Here is a 26,804-nt window from a genome sequence, read left to right as displayed (position 1 = left end):
ATATATATATATATATATATATATACATTCTTTTTAAAAATATTCTTTTCCATGATGGTTTATCACAGGATATTGAATAGAGTTCCCTGTGCTCTACAGTAGGAGCTTGTTGTTCAGCCATCCTATATATACTAGTTTACATCTGCTAATCCCAAATTCACAATCCTTCCCTCCCTCACCCCCCTCCCCCTTGGCAACCACAAGTCTGTTCTCTATGTCTGTGAGTCTGTTTCTGTTTTGTAAATAAGTTCATTTGTGTCATATTTTAGATTCCACATATAAGTGATATCATATGGCATTTGTCTTTCTCTGTCTGACTGACTTCACTTAGTATGATCATCTCTAGTTGCATCCATGTTGCTGCAAATGGCATTATTTCATTCTTTTTTATGGCTGAGTAATATTCCATTGTGTATATATGTACCACATCTTCTTTATCCATTCCTCTGTCCATGGACATTTAGGTCGCCCCCGTGTCTTGGCTATTGTGAATAGTGCTGCTAGGAACACAGGGGTGCCCTCCCAAATCTGTTCTCCACGTAGTACCCTTCTAAAAAGATAACACCAGTGCAGCAGCTGCTGTGCTGAAAACCTTCCAGTGGCTCCCCATCACATTTAAAGATTCACCTCATTCTAGCTTACAAGCCCCTGTGGGGCCCTGAGCTCAACTCAAAGTATTCTCTCCTCATGGACTTCGTGGTCCAGGTGAGCTGGTCTTCCCTCTGCCTCTGTAACATTTCAAGAACGTGTAACACAGGTGAGTAGATAAATAGATGCAGTGATATCAGATGTCTGTCAAAATCTCTCAGCGAATGTATAATGAACAAAAACAAAGTGAAGATGAAATGAAATGGCAAAAGCTCTGTTTATGGAAGGTAACCCTCCTAAAAATGGCAAAAGTCCTTTCACCAGTCAAGTCAAAGGTGAAATGAAGCAGCTTTCTCTGGAAAAGGGACTCAGAACACTCCAAATACAAAAGACTGGGGGGGTCGGGACTCTGAAGACTTTACTCTGAGTTCCAGAGGAAGATGCTCAGATAGTATTAGTAAAAACTCATCAGACCAAACGTGTTTTAATGCAATTCGTTCATTTCAGTTCAAGAATCAGTGAGCATCCCCCAATGTTCCCAGCAGCATTATTTACAATAGCCAAGACACAGAAACAACCTAAGTGTTCATCAACAGATGAGTAGATAAAGAAGATGTGGTACATATACACAATGGAATACTACTCAGCCATAAAAAAGAACAAAATTTTGCCATTTGCAGCAACATGGATGGATGTGGAGGGCATCATGCTACATGAAATAAGTCAGACAGAGAAAGACAAATACTGTATGAAATCACTTATATGTGGAATCTAAAAAATACAACAAACTAGTGAATATAACAAAAAAGAAGCAGATGCACAGATATAGAGAACAACCTAGTGCTTGCCAGTGGGGAGAGGTGGGGGACAGGTGATATAGGGGAGGGGCAGTGGGAGGTACAAAATATTGGGTGTAAGACAGGCTCAAGGATGTACTGTACAACACCAGGATATAGCCAATACTTTGTAATAACTGTAAATGAAAAGTAACCTTTTAAAATTGTATAAAAAAATCAGTGAGCGTCTACACAGTTCCTAGCACTCTTCTTATCTTAGGATCATTCCCCTCCCTGAAAGAATTTACAACATAATTGCCAAGGAATTATTTATCCTTTGCATTCTGTAACTAAGTGATTATAATAAAAGCAAACATTTATTGTATGTTTGACTGTACTCGGCACTCTTCCAAGCCCTCTTGAATTATCATTTTATCCTTACATCAACCTTATGAGTAAGTATTATCTCTCCCCCCTTTACAGATGAGGAAACTGAGCCACAGTGAAATTAAGCACCGTTGCATAGCTAGTAAGAGCAGACTAAGATACAGGTGTCTTATTTTGCTTCCCAGGAGGCTCATAAAGATGAATACAGAATGGAAAACACACAGGTGCCGGGATGAGGGACCTCTCTGAGCCTCAGTTTCCTCATGTGGAAACGGAGGAGGATTGTTTCAAATACTGCTCATCGCCTCAGAATATCTAATCTCCTCTTGTTCCCTTGTAACAAAACCTGAGCAATGTGCCATGCTAAAAAATCAATTTACAAGCCTTCCTTCCAACTAAGTATGTCCATATGACCAAGTTCTGGCTAATTGGATATACCCAGAAATATTATGTTGGATTCTTGTGAAGACTTCTTGCAAGGGAAAAGGAATTGACCCAGTTTGATTTGCATTCTTACTTTTTCTGGTAGGCAGAATATGGATGTGCTGGCTGGCATTCCAGCAGCCATTTTGGACCATGAGGTAACCATGAGGATGGAATCTATACCCTTGACTGCTGAAGCAGAAATAAAGATGGAGCCTGAATCTCAGATAGCATGGGGAGCCATACCAGCCCTAGACCACCAACCTTAGGAGTTCTTTTACATGAAAGAAGAAACCTACTTGTATTAAAGCCACTATTGGTCTGGGTAGAGTGGAGTGAGTGGGGTTTGTTAGGGTTATGGTTAGGGCTTGTTCTCGGCCAAATGCAATTCCTAACTGATAAAAGGGTCAGCTAGGTCTTAGCTGAGATTCTTTCTAGCTCTGCCATTACACACACGCTTCTGTGATTACACGTATCATAGCCAGAAAGGTTGATGTAAGGTGTGAACAGTTTCAGAGACCAGTGGCGGACAGAGAAAGGGGCTCTTGTGAGCATCGGGACTCCTGTGAGTTGTGAAGAACAAGGGGGTTTGGAACAGGTGGACAGTCCAGGTGGGAGAAATGCTGAGCGAGGGAACCAAGCACACCGCCCGATGCAGAGCCAAGCAATGGAAACCTCTCAGAGTATCGCTAAAAGCTCATCAGACCAAAGGTGCTGAAAGGGAGCAAATTCAAATAATTACTTATTTGAGACAAATGGTCTCGCCATCCCCAGTAATAGAACCACTAATAGCCTAAACGAAGGAGTGCTGCTGTCACACGTGAAATAATGTACCAGGGGAGGCTCAGTGCCTTTAAAATAAAAGAAATCGTTAATAAGAGCCCTGATCAACTGAAGGACCTCAACAACTTGTGTTTCCTAATGAACAGCATAATAACTAAGTTATTGTCACTAGGCAACTGTCCGCGTCACCTTGTATTGAAAGACTGATTCCTGACGTCCTTTCACAACCACATAATAACACTTGCCAATAGTTCCTAATAGATGGTGAGGGGGAGACAGCAGGCTGTCAATGGATGGGTTGACTGATCCCTCACTTCCGACAGTAAAAGTACTTTTGTAACAGGAGAAAGCTCAAATTACTGACCGCAGACTCACAATCTCAAGGCATTTGCACTGGGAAAATTCACATTAAGAAAATGTGTTATTCCTTTGCAGAGAGGCCCTGGGGAAAGGCGGGGCTAGAAAGGGCGTTAGTGTGCTTTGTTTAGGTGAACCTGGGTGATTAGTCTTCCCACTGACACTGTATTCCGTTGCATAGCAACCAGGGGGTGGGTCCTTTCAAGGATGAAAGCCCATCTCTGTTCCACAAATCCTAGGAAACACGTGGACAGACCTAGAGTCCTAAATCGTTTAGAGGTAGATGACAAGTTATACATAGATGGCCTGTGAATGAATTATAGTTAACTCTTTCTTAGATAGGCTTGATTAAGAAAAAAATTAGCTCTAACAGGAACAAATTGGTGTTTTGCATTAAAACTATATTAACGGCTTCTCTTGAAAAGTCAGTAGGTATTAAGAATTCAGAATCCGGCTTGGTTTTCCTTCATGGCAAACATGGCAGGGCCTTTTCACTGGGTAGGTGTTTGTCAAGTCACCTGCCACATTTCACTCAGACACTTGATCTGTTTGGTCTCTGCAGGTGTATGTGTTTGAGATCCTTGAACAGTCTCCAATGTATCATACAAACATCTTGATTAAACCATTAATACTCTTCATATAATGCAAGACCCAAATCTAATTCCTGGATTTTGATTATTTTCTAAAGGATATTCTAAAGATATTATTTAAAAAAACAGTTTTTCAGAATCGGCGATCTGCAGTAACTTCATCATTCAGTTTCCCCTCACCCTGGTTCTGAGCTCACTGATAGGTCCCCACTGTGTTTGGGTCACGGTGTGGTACCTTGCCTTTCCCTGAGGTCTGTATTAACAACCCAGGGCAGGGACATTCTTACCATGGCCAGTGGGATGACACCAATCAAGTCCTTCTGGCTCACGTAGATCTTGGAGACGCCCAAGTCAGATGTGATGTCTCCTGGATATTCAACCTGCCAGGTAACAAGCTGTGTAGCTGGCGGGTCACTGGGCTCTTGGACTTCTACGTCGATCTGCATGACTTCATAGGAGGCGCCATCCGCACTGGAGAGAAGGAGAGAACAACTTTGAGGATTGGGGTGGGCACCCTCGGCAGGCAATGGACTATTTCAATGTGTGTTCACATCGTCCCTGCAAAGAGCTTGTCAGAAATGCGATCCCCAATGTCCACTGACAGATGAATCGATAAAGAAGATGTGGTACATTTATACAGTGGAATGTTACTCAGCCATAAAATAGAGTGAAATAACGCCATTTGCAGCAACATGGATGGACCTAGAGATTATCATACCAAGTGAAGTAAGCCAGAGAAAGACAAATATCCTATGATACCACTTACATGTGGAGTCTAAAAAAATGATACAAATGAACTTGTTTACAAAAAACAGAAATAGACCCACAGACATAGAAAACAAACTTATGGTTACCAAAGGGGAAAGCAGGTGTGGGAGTGGAGGAATAAATTAGGAGGTCGGGATTAAAAGACACACACTACTATGTATAAGATAGATAAGCAACATGGATTTACTGTTTAGCGCGGGGAACTATATTCAATATCCTGTAATAACCTATCACGGAAAAGAATCTGAAAAAGAATATATATGAATCACTTTGCTGTACACCTGAAACTAACCCAACATTGTAAGTTAACTATACTTCAATAAAAAAAAAGAAAGAAAGAAATTCGATCCCCAAAAGAACAAACAACCTTTAAGAAGATTCACAGCCTTGGCCTGGCCTTAGACACCATCACTCAAACTTCCCAACCCTTGTTTTTTGTGAACTTCTCAGAGTCCCCAGGACAGGTGTTTGTGGATAATTACGGGAAATGCTGATTGAATCTCCTAAATGCTTTCTTCCCCGTGCTCCTTCTAGGAGGATGGAGGATAGGATTCTTTCCCCGACTCCCAGAAATCTCTTTGCTGCCTATATTGGGTTTTCCAAAGCCACGGTCCATTCAAGTTGGGTGCACAGAAGTTTAAAGGACTTTGAGGGTGATGTGGCTTTGTTAGCCAGTGGGGGTGAGAGAGAATTGCAGAGAATCAGAGCTGAGACATGAACAGGAGAACGGGACCGCAGGACCCACACGGATGAACAAGGAGAAGTAGCCAGATGTTACCTGGATATAGGAGTCATTCCGACAATGATTCGTTTTTAGACAGTCTGGGTTTTCTATAAACACGTATCCTGGGGCTTCCCTGGTGGCGCAGTGGTTAAGAATCCGCCTGCCAATGCAGGGGACACGGGTTCGAGCCCTGGTCTGGGAAGATCCCACATGCCACCGAGCAACTGGGCCCGTGAGCCACAACTACTGAGCCTGCGTGTCTGGAGCCTGTGCTCCGCAACAAGAGAGGCCGCGATGGTGAGAGGCCCCCGCTCGCTGCAACTGGAGAAAGCCCTCGCAGAAACGAAGACCCAACACAGCAAGCAATCAATCAATCAATAAAATAAATAAATAAATAAAATGAATAAATAAATTATAAACACGTATCCAGAAATGAATCCAAGTTAGAGTATCAGGATGATTTTTGCAGCTATTTTGGTTAGTTGAATTTACTGGCTACCCCTTCTTCTTTTTCATAGTCTGCTTTTATAAAATGTGTGCTCGTCTAAGTGACAGGTTAAAAAAAAAAAAAGGCAGAGTTGGTGCCAGCCACTCCCTGAGGGAGGAAGTGAAGAAATACAGGTGAGAATTCACCTGGGAGGCAGCAAGGAAAGACACTTTTTAACCCTTCGTGACCAAAGCCACTTCCACCTATCAGATCCTTCTCTAGAGATTTGAATTTCACATAATTGCAAAATGACCACTGACTCTGACATCTAGGAGGACAAGGTTTGGCCTTTTATATATATATATGACCAAGCTATTGAGACATCTTTATCACACCATCAAACCCATGCAAATGTTTCAATAAGAAGCTCAGAGATAAATGGTGGTGACTTCGGGGAGCCTCCTTCTTAAAGTAAGGGATGAGGTGGGATACTGGGATGTCAGGGGTGACTAGAATAAGAGGAGAGAGGGAGGGAGGAAGGAAACAAGAAGAGGAGGAGGAGGAACAAGAAGGGGAGGAAGAGGGCAAGAAACAGAGAAAGAAGATCAGAAGTACTGCCCAAAGAGACAGCCCCCGTCACAGAGGTTAAATTCCTGCATGAGCACTGATCTCTCACACAGAACAGGAGTAGCTACAGTTGTTAAGAATCCGCCTCCCAATGCAGGGGACACGGGTTTGAGCCCTGGTCCAGGAAGATCCCACACACCGCAGAGCAACTAAGCCCGTGAGCCACAACTACTGAGCCTGTGCTCTAGAGCCCCTGAGCCACAACTACTGAAGCCCGCACGCCTAGAGCCCGTGCTCCGCAATAAGAGAAGCCACCGCAATGAGAAGCCCGCGCACCACAATGAAGAGTAGCCCCCACTCGCCGCAACTAGAGAAAGCATGTGCGCAGCAACGAAGACCCAACACAGGCAAAAATAAATAAATTAATTATTTTAAAAAAGTGATATCTATCTATCTATATATAGATAGATATACAATGGAATACTACTCAGCCATGAAAAAGAATGACACGCCATTGGCAGCAACATGGATTGAACTAGAGATTATCATAATAAGTGAAGTCAGTCAGAAAGAGAAAGACAAATATGATATGATATCACTTATATGTGGAATCTAGAAAAAGGGTACAAATGAACTTATTTATAAAACAGAAAAAGAGAGGCACCTGGTTTTTAAATCCTACAAGACTCACTCTCTCTTGGCTTCTGAAAGAAAGATGTTGAACTCTTTAAGAAACAGTGGTTGTGATAAGAATTAGAAACAAATTGTGTCAGCCACAGTGGACTGATCCCCTCTCTAGGTTTCTTTTCCTAAGACACATGCCATTGCCTTTTTGGAACTTCAAACGAGGGTTTCCACAAGTACGGGAAACTTGGGATTGTGATGCTAGAATGCATCCTGGTTTTTATATTTGGGATTCGCAAGCTTGTTGGCATTCCTTTCCCGTTCATGAAATGGGACAATCTTTCTTTCGGCTGTTCTGAGCCTTGCCTTCTATGTTTAATCACAAAGAAAGGGAGAGTTGCAGAGTAGAACTGGTAAGAGTTGAATTCAGAAACTCAGCTCCACAACAGAGGTGTAGGGGAATTCCTTCAGAGCAGTAATTCCTCATATGCAGTAACGTGACCCTACTCCATACTTGACACCGTTCCCTCCTGTTTTTTCCTTCCAGGTGCACTAACCTCAAGCAAACTGAACAATCCTGGCCTCCAGTGGAATATGGGGCTTTCCGTACCCCCATCTCCCCACCTTTTACTCATGGAGTTCACTTTATCAGAAATACCTTTAACAATCTCTCCGTATAGTCAAATTCTTCCCATTCCGCAAGACCCACCTAGAAGAACATCAGCAATAATTTTTAAAGTGCTCTATTTACTTCATCTAATTTTATTCCTTCAGTAACCTTGCATGGTTGTCCTATCAAGTTTGATTTTTCTCTTTACCCTTAGATCCCTTGTCTGGCCAAGATGTAAAGGAAACACAGTTTCTTTTGAGCTAACTTTCCTCTATCTGACGTGCTGATGAAAACACCCTAAGTTGGGAATTCTTAACCTGGCGACCACAGCAAACTTTAGGAAGGTCGTGTATCCTGAAATTGTATGTTTTTCTTGAGTGATTTCCTTAGTTTGCACGAGCTTCTCAATATTTCTGATGCAGGAGGGTGTGTACCAGGTTCCTGACAAGTTCCTCTGTAAATTCTGCATATGGTGATCTAGCTTTGAAATAGCTCATCATGTGTGTCTCGTCGAGTCAGTGGAAATTTGAATTTTAATAACTTTTTGTAAATATTTAGCACTTGAGAGCTTCCAGAACGCTTGCATATTTGGCAATATTTACCACTTCTTCATGTTTAACTGGAAAGCTAAGGGCTGTACCTTTGCAGTTGGAGTGTGCGTTTTAGCCTGAAGCATCCTGAAAAGAGTAGCCACGCTTAGCCTGTGTGGCTAGCACAGAGGATAATGCCTGGTATCTGCTGTGTCACAGGAGATAAATAGAGTAGAATTAAGTAGAATTTTATATAATGTGTCTGCATATTTTACATGCGGTGGTTCTCCACGTTACCTAGGCATTAGCGTTGCCTGGGCAGGGGGAACTTCCCTGGTGGTCCAGTGCTTAAGACTCCCCACTTCCACTGCAGGGGGGCACGGTTTGATCCCTGGCCAGGGAACTAAGATCCTGCATGTCACATGTCAAAAAAAAAAAAAAAAGTTGCCCAGGGGAATTTTACAAATAAACCAATGGCCAGGCACCACTCAGATTTCTGATTGTTCCTGAGTGGTGCCAGGCACCAGTTTTGTTTTATTTTCTCTTCTTTTCTTTTTTCTCTTCTCTGCTTTCCTTTTCTTTCTTCACGTCCATTTTCCTTTCTTTCCTTCTTTGCCTCTTTCCCTCTTTCCCTCCTTCCTTCGTTCTTTTTTCCTTCTTTCATTCTTCTTTATCTCTCTCCCTTTTTTTCTTTCCTTCTTTCTTTCTTTTTCTCTCTCTCTCTCCCTTTCTTTCTTTCTTTCTTTTTCTCTTTCTCTCTCCCTTTCTTTCCTTCTTTCTCTTTCTTCCTTCCTTTCTTTCTTTCTTTCTCTGTCTACTTCTCCTCCTCCTTCTCTCTCTCTCTGCCTTCCCTCCCTTCCTTCCTTCCATCTTTCTGTCTGTTCTTTTATCCAGGCGATTCTGTTATGCAACCAGGACCATGAACAACTGCGTTAGAGGTTTATAAAGGTTTAATTACGTGGATATGCATGCTCTTGGACGTATTTTGTGTATAATGGTATTAGAAACAGAATGTCCTAAGAGAGTGGATTTGGGAAATATGGTCAGTAAAATCGTGAAGACACAGATGAAGCAAGAAGAAGAAACATTCAGGGTTTCCGATGTCCATGAGTAGGAAAGTGAGGAGGGACAAGAAGAGAGTTCCAGCCAAGGCGGGGCAGGGGGGCTGGATAAGCATAAAGCGTTCAGATGCCACTTCTGGTGGCCCTACACCCAGCCCCACCCTCCCTACCCCCCTGCTGTCCAGCCCCCATGGGCGAGTCAAATAGCAACACGGATGGGCAACGCTCGATGTGTGAGCTCCATCTGGAAGGCGGTACTGCTGTTGAGTGTGGGCAGGGTTTGCTTGGAGAACACTGCGGTCACCCACGGAGAGGCTCAGGGCTGGACCACATACAGGCCTCAGAACACTGTGGGCATGGAGCTGCCTGCAGGTCTGGTTTCTCCCACTGGTGTAGCTGCTACCAGCACAGATAAGCCAAGAAGCCGCCTTCCTGCCCTACCTTACTTGCAGCTGTCCTTTGTATGGAAGACAAGAGAAGTGGAAGCAACGGAAGGAACGCGGGCTCTCATGGGCACCTCACATCCCTACTGGCTGGTTCCACATGTGTGAGTTTGGAGGGATCTTTTGGTAGTTTATCCTCTTTCACAGAGAAGATGAATAACATCTCCTCGATTTGAGGAACTCTTCTCATTTTCCAATAACGTTCCCCTACGTGGGCCCCTTGGTACCCTGGGTTCAAAATCTAAGCCTTTGAGATAAGCAACAAGGACTTACTGTGTAGCACAGGGAATCATGCCCATTATCTTGTAATAACCTACAATGGAATATAATCTACAAAGATACTGAAACACTACGCTGTACACCTGAAACTAACACAATATTGTAAATCAACTATACTTTAATAAAAATCTAAGGTTTTTTCACTAGGAAGGGCTCCCTTTGAACAAAGACACACGGTTGGTGACATAGCCTGAGGTCTCCCCAAGTTTAAGGAAAATAAAATGCCCTTTCAGGGGACAAGACTCTGGGTCAGCTCAGACACAGGCAATGACCACATCCTCCAGGGCCACGGCTCCAAACTCCAAGAAAGAAAACTAAACGTGAGGCTTTGCAGGACCACCTCAGTGCATCCCAAGGCCAAGAAAGGGCATCATTTTCAAACAAGAAGAAAAGCCTTGTTTTGGGATGGTCATGCTTCTTTTTCCAGAGTGATGGAACAACTAACCTTCACTGAGTACTTTTAATGTGATAAGCACTGTTTTAAGGGCTTTTTATGTCTTACGTCACGCAACCCTCAACGTATTCCAATAAATAACTGTTATCTACTCGCAGTCTGTAGACTAGAAACCTAGGCTCAAGAAGGGGAAAATATTTGTCCAGGGTCACCCAGCTACTGCGTGCAGGAGCCAGGCGATCTGGTCACAGGACGCCCACTCCTGATCACTGGGTTCCAAGCCCCCCACCTCTTTTTCCAGTGCGAGGACAGGCATGCTTATTAGCAATGAGGATCATTAAAGCAACTTCTCACACCCCCAGTAGAAACACAGGTCAGGACATTACATAGGGCTTCTTCGAGATCCCAAACTGGATGCTCTGAGTGAATTCTGCACAAGCAAAGCTGGGACATTTCTGTAACAAGATGCTTTGAGATGAACATGTCTTGATGGTCTTCTGGCAACTCTTTAAGTTCCGTGATGTGTCGATAAATCAAAGCAGAGATGTGGAAACGAGAGCTTTAGATACGGAAGCCTACCATTCATTTGGAGAGATGAGAAACTGGGCAGACACAGACCTGCTAGCATTAGAACAGTTAAGAGCTAAGTGTTTGAGATGCAAGTCAATGCATCTTGAAGTTACCTGTATTTTTCTCCAGTTTAGAAAACCAACACATTATGGTAGGTCCTTACGAAAGCATACCAATGATCAGACCGCGTTCTGCCACCACCCACGTGGGCCACTGGCTTCCACTGCAAGTGTGAGTGTCGCAGGTAAGCTCCTGGGGTGGGTGGGGGAAGAAGAGAGTGAAATGCCATTTCCAACTTAGGTCGTTCCAGATGGCTCTCTAAAAGATAAATGGGCGAAATTTCTGGAAACAAAAGTAAAGCCAGAGAGAGGGCGAATCTATATCCGAATGACCCTCAGATAACAGCCCTTAGGAAATAGTTGGAGATTTCTTCCCAGAACTTCAGGACACTTTCTAGAGGTCATATGAATGAGAGCCACTTATGGTTGGGGAGCAAGTTATGGTGGACAGTGTGAGGGTTTCCCCCAAATCTCCTCATATCCCTTTCATCATTTCCACATGCCTTACCCCTGGCTTCCAAGTGCTTTCTCTTTTTATAATTTTAGGTTTTTTAGTCTTTATACAATTTTTAAAGGTTACTTTCCATTTACAGTTATTACAAAGTATTGGCTATATTCCCCATGTTGTACAATACATCCTTGAGCCAACAGTTTGTACCTCCCTGGCGCCCAGACCTATATTGCCCCTCCCCCCCTCAGTGGTAACCACCAGTTTCCTCTCTATATCTGTGATTCTGCTTCTTTTTAAAATTATATTCACTAGCTTGCTGTATTTTTTACATTTCACATATAAGTGATATCATACAGTGTTTGCCTTTCTCTGTCTGACTTACTTCACTTAGTATAATACCTTCTAGGTCCATCCATGCTTCTGCAAATGGCAAAATTTCGTTCTCTTTTATGACTGAGTACTATTCCATTGTGTGTGTGTGTGTGTGTGTGTGTGTGTGTGTGTGCGTGTATACACACACATCACATCTTCTTTACCCATTCATTGGTTGATGGACACTAAGGTTGTTTCCATGATGTAAATAATGCCGCTATGAACACTGGGGTACATGTATCTTTTCGAATTAGTGTTTTTGCTTTTTTCAAATATATACCCAGGAGTGGGATTGCTGGATCATATGGTAGCTCTATTTTTAGTTTTTTAAGGAACTTCCATATTGTTCTCCACAGTGGCTGCGCTAGTTTACCTTCCCACCAACCGGGTAGGAGGGTTCCCTTTTCTCCACATCTCAGTGCTTTTGTTTTTCATGATATCTACCTGTGACTTTCTTTGGATGGCTCTTCTTGAGTTTCTGGAGCCATCTTGCCCACAAGTGCAAAGAGCTGCACGTGCCTCAGAGTTTCCTGCCCTGGGAGGTGGCCCTTGGCCAGAGTCTGATGATGCAGCAGGCAAGCCCAGCTCCCTGGCCTCCAGCCGGCTCAGTTGGGGGCACTGTGCATGCTCCAGAATCTCCCCATGGGATCAGGCTGAAGCCACCCTGCACGTAACTTCCGAAATGGCACTAGCGCTCGGGTTCTTCTCTTCTTCTTTTACTCTCTCTGCTCTCTTATTGGTTTCTCGGGAACTCTTCCTTCATAAATCACTTGCACACACATTCTTGTCTCAGGGTCTGCTTCTTGAGAAACTGAAGGAATTTTTCAAGTAAGGAGGACACCAAGGGCAACTGACAAATGCTATGTGAAAGATTCTGGCAATGAAAGAGAAATGAGGAATGCGTGAAGGGGCGGAGGGGCCATTATTCAAGGTACTAAGCTGTCCTAGCTCCACTTGGAGAAATCCTCCCGACCAAGCCAATATTTGTCTGCAATGGCATTCCGGAAATCTGCATCAGACCCAGACACGGGCAACCAGATGTCTCCCAAATGCAGGAGCCGTGGTCCTCGTTTTCCTTCCCTTCACATCTCATTTTCAAGATTAAAATAAGGATATTACTCAAATTGTTTCTTCTAAGACATTATCACAGCATTAAAATTTTCCATTACTGACATCTTTTTTTCTAGCTTTTTCATTAGCATATTCAGAATAAAAACTTTTCATTATGAAGTAAAATATACTCAATCCCTTTAATGCATGTACGTTATAATGAGATTTTTGTCCCCATAAATTTGTCTTCTCACGTCCTCTTGTTTCTGCCTTATAATACTGAGGTCTGGTAACCAGAGTTATTCTAGAGAAGAAAAATGGAAAGGTTGCAGCTTGAAAGAAATCATGCTGCATTTCTTCCTTTTATTCTGTGCTTCATGGATCTCTGTTCCAATATTAACTTCATTCATTCATTCATTCATTCAAATGATATTTCTGTAATTCTTCTTATTTACTGGACACTCTTCTGGGTGGTAGAGATGCGGATCCAAAGTTAGCTTAAAAAGATGGAGATCCAGCGGTCGCCCAGACCAAGCTGATTCTCAGCATCTCTTTCCATCTCCACACGCAGTGACATCATTTTGGTAACTTGACATTGACTAGGGGGGCAATATTTTTTCTTTTTTTTAAAAAAATTTTTATTGGAGTAGAATGGATTTACAATGCTGTGTTAGTTTCTGCTGTACAGCAAAGTGAATCACTTATACATATACATATATCCACTCTTTTTTAGATTCTTTTCCCATATAGGCCATTTCAGAGTACAGAGTACTCTGAAATGGCCTGTGCTATACAGTTGGTCCTTATTAGTTATCTATTTTATATATAGTAGGTGTATATGTCAATCCCAATCTCCCAATTTACCCCTCCCCCCCTTACCCCCTGGCAACCATAGGTTTGTTTTCTACATCTGTAACTGTATTTCTATTTTGTAGATAAGTTCATTTGTATCCTTTTTTTAAGATTCCACATATACGCGATATCATATGATATCTGTCTTTCTCTATCTGACTTATTTCACTCAGTATGATATGACAATCTCTAGGTCCATTCATGTCGCTGCAAATGGCATTATTTTGTTCTGTTTTATGGCTGAGTAATATTCCATTGTATATATGCACCACATCTTCTCTATCCATCCCTCTGTTGATGGACATTTAGGTTGCTTCCCTGTCTTGGCTATTGTAAACAACGCTGCAATGAACACTGGGGTGCATGTATCCTTTCAGACCGTGTTTTTCTCCAGATACAGGCCCAGGAGTGGGATGGCTGGGTCATATGGTAGTTCTATTTTTACTTTTTTAAGGAACCTCCATACTGTTCTCCATAGTGGCTGCACCAATTTACATTCCCACCAACAGTGTAGGAGGGTTCTGGGGGGGGGGAATATTTACACCATGGAAATTGGCAAATGCCGTAACTCAGGGTTCCCTCCAAATCCCCAAATAGCAGATGGCTGAAGACCCTTGCTCTTCTCAAGCAGACAGTCTAGTGGGGAAGATGGTCACGCAATAAGCTGTCACTTCAAAAAGCGTAAGTTGGCCACCGTAAGAAAAGGTGAGAATCAGAGGTAGCTGGCGAGATACAAGCTATGTTAGAGGACCCTGGTGTAGTCAGGGAGACACGGACACGTTCCCTGGGGCAGCAGGGCTTGGGCTGTGATCTCTATACAGGATGGGTTCCAGGCAGAAGGAACTGCACATACAAATGCCCTGTGCTTGGGGGAGCAGGGTGGGTTGAAGAAAACGAACGAAACTGGTGTGGATGGAACACCCAGAGGGCTTGGAACTGAGGCATGAGATGCAGGGTGCGGAGAGGGAGGCAGTCCTTGTAGTCACATTCAGAGCACCTTTTTTTTCCCAGAGTCAGCAAACTACGGCTGGTCAGTCAGTTCCAGCCATAGCTTGTCCATGCACAGATCTTAGGCTAAAAACACCTTTGACATTTTTAAACATTGTCAGAAAAGAAATAAGAATATGCAGCCTAAAACCCCATCGTAGTATTCCCCCACTGAATAAAGCCTTCCTTACTGTTAAAAAAAAAACCAAAACAAAGAATATGCAGGCTAGAAAGCATATGGCACACAAAGTGGAAAATATTTACTATCTCACCCCTTACGGGAAAAGTTTGCAAATCTCTGCTCTTTATCATGAGAAATGGAAAATTATTAAAACTTAAAAAAAATAATAAACTAACATTGATTTCAACATGTAAATGCTTGGAAAAAAATCATCACTAGAAGAGGTTAGGAGATGGGCAAATATTTATTCCCACTGATGAAAAATAAATTTGGGTTTAAGAGTTGATCTGAGACTGTTCTGAGTAAGAAAAATAGGAAATGAAAGAGCACGGGTGCAGGCAGAACCCCTGGAATAAAAACTGCAGCTAGGATAAGAATTCACAGACCAGACTTATTTGTATAAGATAAGAAAAAGTATAGAATGACGCAGAGAACTCTATTCAAAATCCTATGATAAACCATAATAGAAGAGAATATGAAAAAAAAGAACGTATATATATGTATAACTGACTCACTTTGTTGTACAGCGGAAATTAACGCAACATTGTAAATCGACCATACCTCAATTTTTTAAAAAAAGTACAGAATGGTCTTAATTGAACTAGGAACAATAGGTCAAGCCAAATTATAGATCATTGTAATGGGAGAAAAAAATGGAAAAAAAAAAGTGACATTCTTTCAGATGAGTTATGAGTCCTACAAAAAATGTCTGCAGAACATTAGCATTTGAAACAGAGTAAGGGACATTCTTCATTGTGTGCAACCATCTGTCATCCTGGGCCCTGCCCTATAGGTGCTGAAAGCAAACCCCAATTATTATGACACTTACTATTATGCTGAACCACACCCAGCACTCTCTAAAGAGAAGCACAGACCTGCTGCGTGTCTAGGATCTTTAGTCTGATTTATCTGTCCTTAGGGAGTCCTTGTCTGAACCAGGTGGGGTTCAGAAGTGGTCATTTCCTTTCTTTTCTCCCAACTGCACGCCCTGTTTTGAACACCGCGATCTTCCATGTAAAAGTATAAGTGTAGGATCAACGGGGATGACGGTGGGGGTATGGATAGAACAATAGGAGGGATTCTTGCTGAGGCCTCTGGCTGGGGGAGAGGAGCAGGCAGTGATTACTTGCCATTCCACAGCGCAGGGGGGGTGGGACAGGCCCCCTTGAAACTTGCAACCACAGCTACCCTCCATCCGACCCCCCAGTGAAGGTTCCTGACCAGGGCATGCTGGGTGGGTGTGCAGTGGGAATGCGGAAGGAGGGTTTTCCAGATCAGTCCACGGATGGGCGGGGGCCAGGAAAGGCTCCCACAAGGAAGTCAATCCAAGGAGAGGTGAGGTCTCCCCTGGAAACGTGGCCACCACCTTCTGGGCCAAGAAATTCCTGATCCCTCACCTGGATTCCTCCCACTATGCAGTATGGCTTTTGCCTTCCTCGTTCTGACGACAAAGGTGGCTTGCAGAGTCTGCATTTCAGCCTCTGGCTCCTTCCTGGATAGGCCCGCTGCTGGGGTCTGATGGAGGGGACCCTAGGGGTCAAGCGGTCAAACCACGTATGGGTTTGTCCTTGTCTAGAAACACAAATGAAGTGTAGTAGTCAGGGCCTCCTGGGGTACACCAGGACACTGCCACCTGCCGAAGCAGCCCTAGAGCCCCACAGTCTAAATGGGAGTCCATCGAAAGGGTGAACGGTTTGAAAACATCACGATGGCTACAGTGTTGAGAAAGGATCAGAGGAGGACCAGAGAACACCCAGTAGAGATTCAAAAGAAATGAGGTTGTAGGAGAGACACACTTGAGCTTGGGTGGGCGGTAGGAATTTGCAGGACTGATGCTCATGGTGTACGTATATGAGCTTCTGTCTTGATTTTAAATTTTAAGCTCCTGCTGGTAGAGCCACTGTCTTCCTGCCCAGTGACTGTCTCCACTGGGTACCACCTTCTACTGCAGATTTGCAAGGAAACAGACACAGCACAAAGGTATTCACTGCTCCTGATAACCACAAAGACACTAAAGCATACAGACCAGCCTTCCCTGCGGCAAGGAAGGGTAAATGAAGAAACTGAAAGCAGGGAAGATACTTGAAGAAGTATAGGGGCTTCTTGTATCTGGACAAAGACTCTGTGATGTGCCATTGACAGAAACATAGACTTCATTCAATGATCTCTCCTCACTCAGCATCTGCGTCCTAAATGTGCATCATAAACGTCACTGTTATGCAAACTATTATACAGAGAATGGCTAAACAACAAGGTCTTACTGTATAGTACAGGGAACTATATTCAGTACCCTGTGGTAAACCCTAAGAGAAAAGAATCTGAAAAAGAATGTATATATATGTGTAACTGAATCACTTTGCTGTACAGTAGAAATTAAATCAACTATACTTCCATTAAAAAAATAGAAAAAAACAGATTGAAGTTAAAAAAATTAACTAAATGTCATTGTTGATTGCTATTTGTATATAGAATGTAATCACATGCAAATACCATGCAAATCTACTGCAAAGGGATATTTTTAATCTTTTAAAAGATGTCATATTTAATAAAATCCACCATGGAATCTTGGATAGAATTGCTTACATTACTTGATTCACACATGACATGATTGACAAACGGGGACATGGCAGACATGTTAGTGTTTGAGATAGAGAAAATCAACAAGGATGATGACAATTTAAGAACTTCAAAATCATATGACGTGACTAACAAAAGCACGAGATGAGCCTTTGATAAAAGTTGATGAAGACCTAGATTACTTTTTCAAAACTGATCAAAAATGAAAGAGGGTTTTTTGTTTTTCCTTCTGAAAGATTACCTCTCCCACCCAATCAATACTGGTTTCAGTCTTTATCTGAGAATAAGGCCATAATTCTAACTTTTGTTTATTTTAGGTGAAAAAACCTGATCTTCTCTGTCTTAAGCTTCACTTATAAATGGCAAGTTCCTAATCAAACTCATTTGTACCTACTTTTATTATGACATTTCAACCTCTATTTGACATAGATGGATTTTTTTTTGAGTATAGTTGATTTGTTACATTGATACAATTTTGATACAATGTTGTGTTAGTTTCAGGTGTACCGCAAAGTGAATCAGTTATACATATACATATATCCATTCCTTTTTTAGATTCTTTTCCCATATACGCTATTACAGAATATTGAGTAGGGTTCCCTATGCTATACACTAGGTCCTTATTAGTTAGGTATTTTATATACAGTAGTGTGTATATGACATAGATGGACTTTAAATGATTTTTTTAAAGAGTATGTATTACCCTCAGTGAAAGAGGGTTTCCAACACTCACAGTAAAAGAGACACAGGGATGAAGTGGGAGGGATGGAGAGTCAGAAACCACGAAAGGTCTCCACTCAGAAACAGGAAAGAAAGGCAAAATCCTATTTAAAAGTGAAATGTTCTTGGAGTGATCCTGGAAGTGCCCCCCCACACCCTCCCATCCCCATCAGGAAGTGTTTTCCACCTGTGAGTTGAAACTTCTGCTGCAGACAAATATAGAAAGAAAAATATAGTAAACTCTTTCCTCTCCATATCATGACATTTTCTTAAACATATTCACTTGGAGATGGAGAGATATTTTATGTATTTCTTTTCGTTGGGAGTTTTTTTTTTTATTATTTAAAAAATCCGATTTGTATGGAACAGACACATTAGCATCTTGCCAGGGCTGCGGACGGGTAACAGGAATGCCATCAACTCTGTTCAGCATCTCGATGAAACCCTAGATGCGCCTTGGGCAGAACACACAAAATCAGAATACAGTGGAATTGGCAAGGAAGGGGAGCAACCTAATTATGTGCAATTAGCTCTGAATATCTCAATCTCTCCTCTTTGGGGATTAGCAAGAGGGTCTATCTTTGAAACACCAGCTCTGCGTCCAGGCTCCTTCACCCTTGTAACTCAGATTGACAATTGTACATGGCACGGCGTTTCCCCTTAGTCTTTGCTCTTGATAATTTTTAATGAAAAATATTTCCTCTGCGATTTACTGTATAGTACAGGGAACTATATTCAATACCTTGTAATAACCTATAATGGAAAAGAAAATGAAAAAGAATATGTATATAATACATATATTATGAATATGTATATAATACATATATTATATATATGTATAACTGAATCACTTTGCTGTACACCTGAAACTAACACAATATTGTAAATCAACTACAGTTTAATAAAAAAAATTTTAAAAATTAGTATTTCACAACTTCAAAAAATGTTTCCTCTAATCCCTCCACTTTTATGTATTTATATTTTAAGAAGAACACACCAAGAGGAAACTCTATCTCAGCAGGCAATGTCAGCAGACGGGTCAAAGGAAGGCAGTTTGGAATGAAATTCTTTGCGTTTCGACAAGGGTTTTTAGTACCTCGTCTTAGGGGAAGCACCAAAGCTCACAAGTGATGGCCAAAGACCTGTCTCCATCAGGAAAGCAAGGTAGGATTCCCCAAACGTGCGCCTCTGACAGCTAAATTGAATGTAAAATCTTAAGCACAAAAATCTAACACCGTCAGCTTGATCCTGAAAGAAACAACAAGCAAAGACGAATTTTCTTTATCTAGCTGTGATCACTTTAAGCACGCAGTTGAATTGCTGGAGTGGAAACAGAGGTTCTCCGTTCACGTGAAAATGCAAACAGGATTTATAAATTGATAGAGATGATCATCCTAGCTCTCCCAATGGTTTTCTCAACTCCCATCTGATGCGACAAATGAAAGCACTGAGAGGCTCAGTTGTTTTATTCTTTCGCAATTAAAATATGTATCTAGGGGCTTCCCTGGTGGTGCAGTGGTTGAGAATCTTCCTACCAATGCAGAGGACACGGGTTCGAGCCCTGGTCTGGGGGGATCCCACATGCCGCGGAGCAACTGGGCCCGTGAGCCACAACTACTGAGCCTGCGCGTCTGGAGCCTGTGCTCCGCAACATGAGAGGCCGCGACAGTGAGAGGCCCGCGCACCGCGATGAAGAGTGGCCCCCGCTTGCCGCAACTAGAGAAAGCCCTTGCACAGAAACGAAGACCCAACACAGCCATAAATAAAATAAATAAATAATTTAAAAAAAAATGTATCTAGTTAACTGCTCCTAGGAAAGCGAGCATTCTGTTTCTTTAGGCTTACCTGGTCCACTCCCACATGAACAAGCCACACCACACCCCATGATCAATATGTAATTGTGCTTCAGCCCCTCACGTGCTCCAGGTCTGAGGTTGAAGAATTAATTTGCTGGTTGAGTTAATAGAATGTCAATGAATTTCTCGGTATAAATGTCAACACATTCACTTAAGCTTCATGATTTAAATATAATTAAAGATAAACTTTAAGTCAATGTTGACTTTATGGTTTGGAACATGATGGGTGATTTGCTGAAGTCTCACAAAGCTGCTGGGAAGGAGAATTTCATCAAGAAGTTTGTTTTTCTCATAGAAGCAGTTGTGTTTGTTGTCAGTTTCAAGTGAGGAAAGAGAAGTCACTCACATTATTTTATTGAAGGCTTCAAACATCCACCTATTAACCTTCACAGTTCAGGTCACTCCCAGAGAGATTTTACAGCGTGGAAGTTTATTTGGTCTTTGTGAATATTCTCTAAATGAGATAGTAGCTATAGGCAGGGAAATGTAGTGGTTGAGAGAAAGGACTTTGGACCGAATTACACTCAGAAGAGAATCCTATGTTACCAGTTATGTGATCTAATATTTAATCTCCTTCAGCTTCAGGTTTCTCAACTATAATATAGTCAATAATCACAACTACCTCAGCACAAATGATCCCATTTAATCACCATCACCAGGGCAAGGACTCCGTCATACATCCGTGCAGGTCGTGCACTGCCCAAGTCAAAGATATACCGCACTGACTGTGTGAATGATGGCCCTAGAATTGTTCAGTGCACCACCCGCACACTGTACTCAGAGGGCTGACCACCACACCAAGAGATAGATGCGACTGTTGATTAATTACCCATTTTCATATCTGTTTCTCTTAGCAGAGAGTAAACATTTTGAGGACAGGAAATATTCCTTCCCTTTCTTCTCATTTCCTTCTTCCCACCTTCCCTCCCTCTGTCCCTCCTTTCTTTCACTTCTTTCCTTTCGACTGTTTCTTTTACTCAGACTTTATAGACCCTATATGTTCTAGGTTCTCAGATTAGTATTCCATAATGGAGTGATTCGATAACTGTGTGACCAATGTTGGATTTACTCAAAATCCATTCTCCCCTCCCTCTTTACCAACAGAGCCTGATTTGTTCAAGTTGAAAATACCTACCCCCCCCAACAGAAATATAACTGACTGGGGAACTAGGTTATGTGTATATTTCTGGCCAATAAGATATAAGCAGAAATCTATTTTGTGGAGCTTCCAGGAAACAAGATTTTCCCCTGATAGAGAGGTGGAGTTTCAGAGGGCATATGATGTTCACCCACCCTCCTTTCTCTTTCTTTCCTGAAACACTGATGTGATGCCTGGAGGTGTAGCTGCCATCTTGTGACGGTGAGGTGGCACAGGAGGAAGGTAGAAGAAGGAGACCCCATTGCATCATTTAGCCATCATACCAGCCATGGAGTACCTACCTATATCTTTTTGTTGTTTGGGATACACAAACCCCAATGTTTTAATGGTAATTATGTTTGGGCTTTGGTTACGTGCAGCTGAATGCCATCCTAATAGCACAGAGAGGGTGTATACCTCTTGCTGTGTGTATCTGTGGTGTCTGTGTGAAGGTCTGCTGGGATACAGGAAACAAAGCCAGGAAAGGGAATGTTTGCTTTTCTGGACAGTATGTGACAAACAGAATGCTCATTGCCCATCTCCTTAATCAATAACCCACCTTTAAAAAATCTAACTTTATAAAAATGATCTGTTCCTCATGCTGTTTTTTTGTTTTGTTTTGTTTTTTTTAAATTCAGGTATCAGTCTTGCTGTATTAGCAGTTCTATATCTGAGCCTTGTCAGGCGAATTAGGTAAGAAACTGACAGAATTCAGCTGACGGCACACTATACTAATCTGGAGAATACAATCACAAGGTTAACCCATCATGTTTAAATGCTCACAGGTAGCTGGATCTGATCCACAGGAGCCAGCACCCTCTCTGTCATTTATTCTTGAAACGTCCCGCCTCGCTGTTGAGAAGCAACTTGGGGCAGATCTAAATAGTTGGGTCTCTGTCTGCCAGAAAGCTAATTTGCAAAGATCGCTGCATGATGAAAGTGATATGAGACATGACAACTGAATTTTCCAGCAGCAAAGAGAATAGCCGAAGGCATGGACAGTCATCTTAAGCCACAAACAGGGAAAGGGAGGGGGAGAAGTTTCTCTTAAGAAGAGATTAAAGCCAGGTGAGATCAAGTCATTTTAGCGTGCTTGTAAGCTCTCTTTATCTTTGACACGTATAAGGATATAGGACTGGGAAAGAGAACTCCAATTTCAAACACTACAAAGGCCAACAGGTTACACAGTGAGGGGCGCAGCCAGCTGAAGGAAAACAGCAGTGGCAGACACTGTCATCAACTGGAGGAGGTTTCTGGAAAGAAATGCAGTATTGGCAGAACTTCTGATTCTTTTAAAAGGAAAATCCATCAATCTGCTTTTAAAAATTCAAAGCTCCTGATTATTAAACACTGAAAACGAATTCAAAAGTTCTTAAAACCCCATGCAGACCAAACAAATATGTCTTCAGACCAGGTTTGGCACAAATGGTTTGCAATGTCTTCAAGGAAACTTAGAGACTGCATGTTTCATCCTTTGTTGCCACAAAGCTGTGAAAGGGATAAAGGTTTCTGGAGAATCGTCCTAACTTTTGACATCCATGGTTTCCAAGCAGGGCTGGGCTGTACAGTGCTCGTGTGAATTAGTTCACTGCCCCTTCTCTCCATAGTGACAGCTCATGGCAAGAGGCATGAGGTTGGGGTTCAGAGCCTTTTGCCTGCAGAACAACTTGAATAATCAGCCTTGTCCATGAGGGGCCTCCGTTAGGTCTTAATCTCAGTATAGAAGGTATATTCTCTTCCCTCCACATTTGATAAGTCCACTTTTCTTAGTAAAGGTTTTACAGAATAAAGTAACACTAACTATATGACCTATAAAAAAGATGATTTTTATGATGATGACAAAGGTGGTGATGATAATAACGATGATGATGGTGGTGAAGGTGATGGTGATGGTTATGGTGATGATGGTGATTATTATGGTGGTGATGATGATGGTGATGATGATGATGATGGTGGTGATGGCGATGACGATGATGGTGATGGTGGTGGCGATGATGATGATGATGATAATGATGGTGATGGTGATGACGGTGGTGGTGATGTTGATGATGATGGTGGTGATAGTGATGATTGTGATGATGGTGATGGTGATGATGATGATGATGGTGATGGCAATGATGGTGATTATGATGGTGGTGGTGATGATAGTGGTGATGGTGATTATAATGGTGATGGTGATGGTGGTGATGATGATGGTGGTGATTATTATGGTGGTGGTGGTGATGATGATGGTGATGATGGTGGTGATGGTGATGGTGGTGATGATGGTGGTGATGGTGATGATGGTGATGGTGGTGGTGATGGTGATGGTGGTGATGGTGATGATGGTGAGATGGTGGGGCATTGATTAGACATGGAAAAATACTGAAGTCTATACATATCTATACTTATCTGCTAAACTTAGCTCAGTTTTGTGGGGTTATCAAAAGACACTTAAGAACTCATCTGCCCCACATTGTCTCACCATGCCACGTCATGACCATGAACGGCAGGGCACTTGCTGTTGGGCCAACATATGTTTTGCAGTCCAGGTTCTGACTATACCAATATGCTGTTTGTGATGGTACTTAATGTGTGGGCCAGGCCGAGCATGTGATACAATTTATCCCTCAGTTGTTACGAAGAAAGAAGGGGCTGTTGCAGTCAGCCCCAGGCCGGGGAGGTTTGCTGCTGCCGTTGAATAGGTGGGTGTCATACGGCAGAACTGAGGGCTGTGGAGCAGGTAGAAAAAAATATGCATTACTGCTTTTTTTTTTTTCCTCTATCACGTTCCCAGTATTTCTTTCAACTAAGAACCAGTGTGGTCAGCTGAATAATGACCCCCAAAGACATCCACATCCTAATCCAAAGAACCTGCAAATGTTTCCTTATATGTCAAAAAAGACTTTGCAGCTGTGACTAAGATAAAGCTCTTGAGATGAAGAGATTATCCTGATTATTCAGCTGGGCCCTAAATGTCATTACAAGTGTCTTCATAAGAAGGAGATTTGGAGATTTCAACACAGGAGAGGGAGAAAACTATGTGACAGGACACAAACAGAAACTGGAGGGGTGCGTTTTGAAGATGGAAGGAGAGGTTATAACCCAAGGAACACAGGTGGCCTCTAGAAGCTCAGAAAGACAAGGAAACAGATTCTCCAACAGACCCTCCAGAAAGCCCTAGCCCTGCTGACACCCAGTGAAACTGATTTCAGACTTCCAGATCTATGAAAGAATAAACTTACATTGCTTTAAGCTACACATCTGTGATTATAGAGGTCACAGGAAACAAATACAACCACGGACTCCCTCCGTGTTAGAAAAACCAACTTACTAGGGCAATGTGCTGTTTCAAATATTTAGAAGGTCACATGCCAAGTGCTATAGACTGAATGTCTGCATCCCTCCAAAATTCATATGTTAAAACCTAACCCTGGGGACCTCCCTGGTGGTCCAGGGGTAAAGAATTCGCCTTCCAGTGCAGGGGACGCGTGTTCGATCCCTGGTTGGGGACCTAAGATCCCACGTGACACGGGGCAACTAAGCCCGCATGCCGCAAACTACAGAGCCCACGCACTCTGGAGCCCACGTGCCACAACTAGAGAGAGAAAACCCGCACGCCACAATTAGAGAAAGGCCCGCACACCACAACTAGAGAGAAGCCCACGTGCCACAAGGAAAGATCCTGCGTGCCACAACTAAGACCCGATGCAGCCAATAAATAAATAAATAAATAAAATATATATTTTTTAAAAACCCTATGATATAAAAAAAAAACCTAGCCCTTAATGTGATGGTTTTAGGAGATGGGAACTTTGGGAGGTGCTTAGGTCATGAGGGGGAGCCCCCATGAATGGGATTAATGTCCTTATAAAAGAGACCCCATGGAGCTCCCTGGCCCCTCCCACTAGGTGAGGACACAGACAGAAGAAGCCATCCATGAACCAGGAAGAGGGTCCTCACCAGACAATGAATATACGGACGCCTTGATCTTAGACATCCCATCTCCAGAACTGTGAGAGATAAATGTTTGTTGTGTAAGCTTAGTCTATGGTATTTAGTTATAGCAGCCTGAGAGGACTAGGACCCCAAGTTTTTTTTACATAGATACATGCATCTGAATGCACTGTGGAAAGTGATTTCATGCCATCACTTACATAAACAAATCCTTCCAGCCTAATTTATTACCCCTTCACCATCCCATCTTTCAAACCTCAATCCAATAATAACTGTATTTAAGTGATAAAAGTTTGGGCCTCATAAAAATAGAGAAACACAGCAGGACCTTACACTCAGCATCATGAATTTGTTTAAAAAAACATTAGGTAGGAAACTTGTTGGCATGTAAATAAACACTTCCTATTTCCCACTGGTGTCATCCGGGTCACATTTATATTAACTCTAGAAGGCCAAGATCTGGTTAGCCCTTAAGGATTTCAAGATATAAAATTAAGCCAAGTCAACTGAGGATTATGGTAGGGTAATACTTTTGAAAAAAATTAACTGGTTATTTTCCTTTTTCTTCCTTTCACCGCGTTCAGGCAGAGAGGATAGTTGGTGCTTAGTGTTTCTGGGAAACAAGAAAAAATGGAGTTTACTTCCTGGCTGTTAAATTTCAAAAGTTTAGGGTCTCAGGGAAATATAAAAATAATAAATAAATAAAGGAAAGAAATGAAAATCTTGAAGAATAAAAAAGAACGTGTAAGAATGCGTTTCCTCCACTGCCCAGAGAATAGTCCAACATGCTTTCTTCATTGGCCGGGGCTGCGGTAGCAGAATATCACAGACTGGGTGGCCTAAACAATAGAAATTTATTTCTCACAGTTCTGGAGGCTAGAAGTCCCAGATCAGGACCGGTTCTGGTGAGAGCCCACTCCCAGGCTTGCAGACGGTCGCCTTCTTTCTGTGTCCTCACGTGGTGGAGAGAGAGCTCTCTCTTCCTCTTCCTATAAGGACACTAATCCTATCAGATTAGGGCTCCACTCTTATGACCTCATTTAACCTTAACTCCCTCTTAAAAGCCCTGTCTCCAAATACAGTCACTTTGGGGGTGACGGCTTCAACATGAATTTTGGAGAGGGGAGACACTACTTTGTCCATAGCAGATGCCTTGGGCTGTGAGTGGAAGGGGATTCAGAGATGGTAGGAAGAAGAGGTCTCTAGGTGAGACGTGAGGACCCCTGCTGAGGAGAACAGAGTCATGGAACAGACTCACAGCCAAGCCATCATCACCAGGACCCCAAGAGCTGTGCTGGGCATTTTCAGGTTGCCTGTGAGTATTGCCGTTTGGCCACTGCAGCACAAGTCCTGTCCTGAGCGACAGCAAGAAGGACACTCATTTTTGCCCCAAGACTACTTAATATAGTTTGGCTTACTTGATGTAAACAACCCATTGATCCAACAGTATTTCAAGAAGCATCAGAGAAGGAGGAGAGAAGTTGGTAGGGTAGCAGTAGAGTGGTGTATAATGCTTCAAAAACTCTACTTGGATGGGGCTTCAGGTCACCCCTGGGGAACCACCAAAATGTACCCCAGCTCCAGGAAACATCACAACGACCCCTACCTGGCATTCTCCCTACCTGGGCAGAGCAACAGTACTCCAGCCACTTAGAATAGCTATGCCTTTGCACAGTCGACCAGGCGAATTCTCAAAGTGACATAAATGTCAGCCGCAATGCAAA

At 42.5% G+C, this 26,804-nt stretch overlaps 1 protein-coding gene across 1 annotated transcript in view; it reads right to left on the bottom strand.

Annotated features, from left to right (window-relative positions):
* Nucleotides 1–26,804, bottom strand: part of TMEM132D (transmembrane protein 132D) — a 678,719-nt gene that overhangs the window by 206,387 nt on the left and 445,528 nt on the right. Inside the window, exon 4 of the mRNA XM_059893671.1 lies at nucleotides 4,192–4,375. Coding sequence (XP_059749654.1) covers nucleotides 4,192–4,375 — 184 coding nt within the window. The remainder of the gene's footprint in view (nucleotides 1–4,191; nucleotides 4,376–26,804) is intronic.

This window comes from Balaenoptera ricei, chromosome 14, assembly GCF_028023285.1.
Source record: "Balaenoptera ricei isolate mBalRic1 chromosome 14, mBalRic1.hap2, whole genome shotgun sequence".
NCBI classification, from domain to species: Eukaryota; Metazoa; Chordata; class Mammalia; order Artiodactyla; family Balaenopteridae; genus Balaenoptera; species Balaenoptera ricei.
The sequence above is the reverse complement of the archived record's forward strand: the minus strand, read 5'-3'. Positions and strand labels throughout refer to the sequence as shown.